Source organism: Bidens hawaiensis, unplaced genomic scaffold (assembly GCF_021521415.1).
Source record: "Bidens hawaiensis isolate Kalapana, Puna unplaced genomic scaffold, B.hawaiensis_p1.1 tig00050941_1, whole genome shotgun sequence".
Classification (NCBI taxonomy): Eukaryota; Viridiplantae; Streptophyta; class Magnoliopsida; order Asterales; family Asteraceae; genus Bidens; species Bidens hawaiensis.
The window spans coordinates 53,385-57,232 of record NW_027499146.1 but is presented as its reverse complement, the minus strand read 5'-3'; the positions used below and the strand labels follow the sequence as shown (position 1 = coordinate 57,232).

Sequence of the window (3,848 nt, the reverse complement as noted above, 5' to 3'; positions counted from 1 at the left end):
TTAATCTATGAGTATTGATGTCTAGTATGATTGTGCACAACGTCAGTTTAGGTTTATTTTGATCAGAACGATTAGTGTGCCAGTTGCTATGATAATTGCTTGTAGGATTGTTTTGACTTGTTAATTGCAAGAAAGCATACGTTTGCCCTTAGTTGAGTCACAAATGCCAAAATCGATTGTCGAACCGGTACTGTAGACGTGGTATTTGGTAACCATAAGCTTAGACTTAATGTTTTCACACATGTAAATAATTCTCCAGTTGATGATGAATGCTTTATGGCGGACATTATTGACGAGTGCATTCCGTTATACGAGTCAGTCGTGGGCACGGATGGCACAATGGAGACGTTCTTTACGTTTGACAGGTTACAGGTGGAGACTGATAAGCAGCTGGAAGAGGAGGAAAAGAAGCTGGAGGTTGCAGCTTTACGGGGAGACCGACCCCCGTGGTCGGTTCAGGTGGAACCGCTTCTCGAGAAGATCGATACCGGGTTGAAGCCATCTTTACAGGAAGCACCGAAATTCGAGCTGAAGGAGCTACCGAGGCATCTGAAATACGCGTTTTTGGGTAAGAATGATACATTGCCGGTTATTATAGCTTCTAACTTGTCTTTGGAACATGAATCTGGTTTGCTGAAGGTGCTGGTTGCGAATTAGGAGGCGATCGGGTGGACCATCGCGGATCTGAAAGGGATTAGTCCCTCGATTGTTATGCACAAAATTTTGACAGATCCGGATGTGAAACCCGCGCATGATGCACAGAGACGGTTGAACCCGAACATGCGTGAAGTCTTAAAGAATGAGGTGCTGAAGTGGCTCGATGCTGGCATTATTTTCGCCATCTCAGACAGCACGTGGGTGAGCTCAACTCAGACAGTCCCAAAGAAGGCGGGCATCCAAGTCGTCAAGGACGACTCAGGTAACGAGATAGCCACCCGGCTGGTAACCGGGTGGCGTATTTGCACTGATTATCGAAAACTGAACTCGACAACATCGATAGATCACTTTCTGCTTCCGTTTATCGATTAGATTGTGGAAAAGGTATCAGGTCAAAAATTCTATTGTTTTTTAGATGGTTATTCGGGTTATAACCAGATAGCTATTCATCTTGAAGATCAGGAAAAGACTACTTTCACATGCCCCTATGGTACTTTCGTATTCTGGCGAATGCCATTCGGACTGTGTAACGCCCCCGCCACCTTTCAATGGTGCATGATGAGTATTTTTTTCGATATGGTGGGGGAGTCTTTAGAAATCTTCATGGATGATTTCTCAATCTTCGGCACATCTTTTGAATCCTGTTTATATCAGCTCGAAAGAGTTCTCGAAAGATGTGTTGAAACAAATTTGGTTCTTAGCTGGGAGAATAGCCATTTTATGGTCCAGGAAGGGATTGTTTTGGGCCATGTTGTGTCAAGTCGTGGGATCGAGGTGGACCGATCCAAGGTTCAAGTTATTTCCACCCTACCACATCCCAAAAACGTTAAAGGCATTAGATCTTTGCTCGAACGCCGGGTTATATAGAAGGTTTATTAAGGGTTTTAGCGACATCACTAAACCCTTATGTAACTTATTGTTAAAGGATGCCCCGTTCGATTTTAATGAGGAATGTGCTAAGGCCTTCAACATTCTGAAACAGAAATTAGTGGAAGCCCCGATTTTGCAATCACCTGACTGGAAATTGCCTTTTGAAATTATGTGTGACGTGAGTGATTATGCATTCAGGGCTGTTTTGGGTCAATGGGTTGAGAAGAAACCCGTTGCCATATACTATGCAAGCAAAATCCTCTCGGACGCTCAGTTGAACTATACTACAACTGAGAAGGAGTTGCTTGCGGTAGTGTATGCTTTGGATAAATTCCGTTCTTACATATGGGGTAGCAAAGTAATTGTTTATTCGGATCATTTTGCAGTTAGGTACCTCATGGACAAGAAAGACGCGAAACCCCGGTTATTCAGATGGGTTTTGTTGTTGCAGGAATTTGATTTGAAAATTCGGGACAAAAAGGGAACAGAAAATGTCGTTGCAGATCATCTGTCCCGGATTGTGTTAGAAGATGGAGACGGGGACGGACCCATAAACGAGTCTTTCCCCGACGAACAGATTTTGGCGGTTTCTCAAAACCCTTGGTTTGCTAATATTGTCAATTTTAAAATTGCAGGTGATTTGCCAGAGCGTTGGCCAAGAAGGAAGAAGAAACATTTGGTGTCACATGCGAAGCAGTATATTTGGGACGACCCCGATCTGTTCAAGATTGGAGCTGATCAGATGATTAGGCGATGCATATCCGAGGAGGATGTTAGATCAGTGTTGGAGCACGCGCATTCATCCACGTGTGGTGGTCATTTTAGCGGACAGAAAACCGCTAGAAAAGTGTTGACTAGTGGTTTTTATTGGCCAACACTGTTTCGGGACGCTCACGAGTTTGCGACATGTTGTTTGAAGTGTCAACAACTCGGGAGTATCTCTAAGAGGGATGAGATGCCCTTGAAACCGATCCTAGTAATTGATATTTTTGATGTGTGGGGGATCGATTTCATGGGCCCATTACCGAACTCGTACGGTAATTTATACATCCTAGTGGCTGTCGATTACGTTTCTAAATGGGTTAAGGCGATAGCCACTAGGACGAATGATCACTCTGTAGTTTGTAATTTCGTGCAAAGCAACATTTTTTCAAGGTTTGGAATCCCCCCGAACTATTATTAGTGATAAGGGTTCTCATTTAAAAAAATTTTAATTTGGAAAGTTGCTTAAAAGATATTGAGTGGATCATAGAATTGCAACACCTTACCATCCACAAACGAGTGGACAAGTTGAGGTTTCAAATCGGCAGATTAAACAGATTCTACAGAAAACTTTTTGGACGGACCGAATGGATTGGTCAACGAAGTTGACTGATGCCTTATGGGCCTACCGAACCGCTTTTAAAAAGCCGGTTGGGACCACACCATATAGACTTGTGTATGGAAATGATTGCCATTTACCGGTCGAGATTGCACAACGTGCTTATTGGGCTACTAAGGAAGTTAATACTAGCTATGATGATGCAGGTAAAGCTAGGAAATTAGCATTGTGCGAGATCGAGGAGTTGCGGGATGAAGCGTATGAGTGTGCATCGGCTTACAAGGCGAAAATGAAGAAAGTTCATGACGCGAAGATCCGGTTGAAAAGCTTTGAGATTGGTCAAAAAGTATGGTTATACAACACTAGGATGAAGCTTTTCCCGAGTAAGTCGAAGAGTAAATGGACGGGCCCATTCTTGATTGTTGGAGTTGGTAATCATGGGCAATTTGAGATCGAGGACTTCGATGACCATATTCGGCATGTGGTAAATGGCTATAGGTTGAAGCCATACTTAGAGATGGATGATATTCACAAGATGGATAAAGAATCGGTGAGCTTCATTGTGACCTCATCGGTTTACGAGGATAATTGAAGCATTTGAGGCATTGTCGAGCTGTAGATACGCAATTCAGCGCTGACCAGGAGGCAACCCGGGTTTGTAAGTGTGTTCCATTTTATTTTTTGTTTGTCGAGTCGTTGTTTGACTTTTGTCTCGAGTTTTGTGCAGAAAATCCCAAGTGTGGGGAGGCTTTTGGTGAAGTGTGCATCATGGAGGTTCGGTAAGCATTTGGTCAATTTCACGTCAATCCAGGTACGCATTGCAAATTTCGGCTTCGGAAACGTGTTCAGGGTGATTTCGGGATGTCGAAAAGTGACCGGGTCGGAAAATGCCCGACGCAAAAATGGCAAAAACTTTCTGTTCTCTGGGGACCATCGTGCTACGCGATGGCCCTGGAAGGTTAATCATCGCGCTACCCGATGGTTGACTTGGCATCACAGA

General features: G+C 43.8%; 1 protein-coding gene across 1 annotated transcript; it reads left to right on the top strand.

Moving 5' to 3' along the window:
* The first annotated feature begins 276 nt into the window (after positions 1–276).
* On the top strand, positions 277–3,440 carry LOC143598855 (uncharacterized). The gene is made up of 4 exons (XM_077076964.1): positions 277–588; positions 658–942; positions 1,583–2,424; positions 2,810–3,440. The coding sequence occupies exons 1-4, from the start codon at positions 277–279 to the stop codon at positions 3,438–3,440; spliced, it is 2,070 nt and encodes a 689-aa protein (XP_076933079.1).
* The last annotated feature ends 408 nt before the right edge of the window (positions 3,441–3,848 follow it).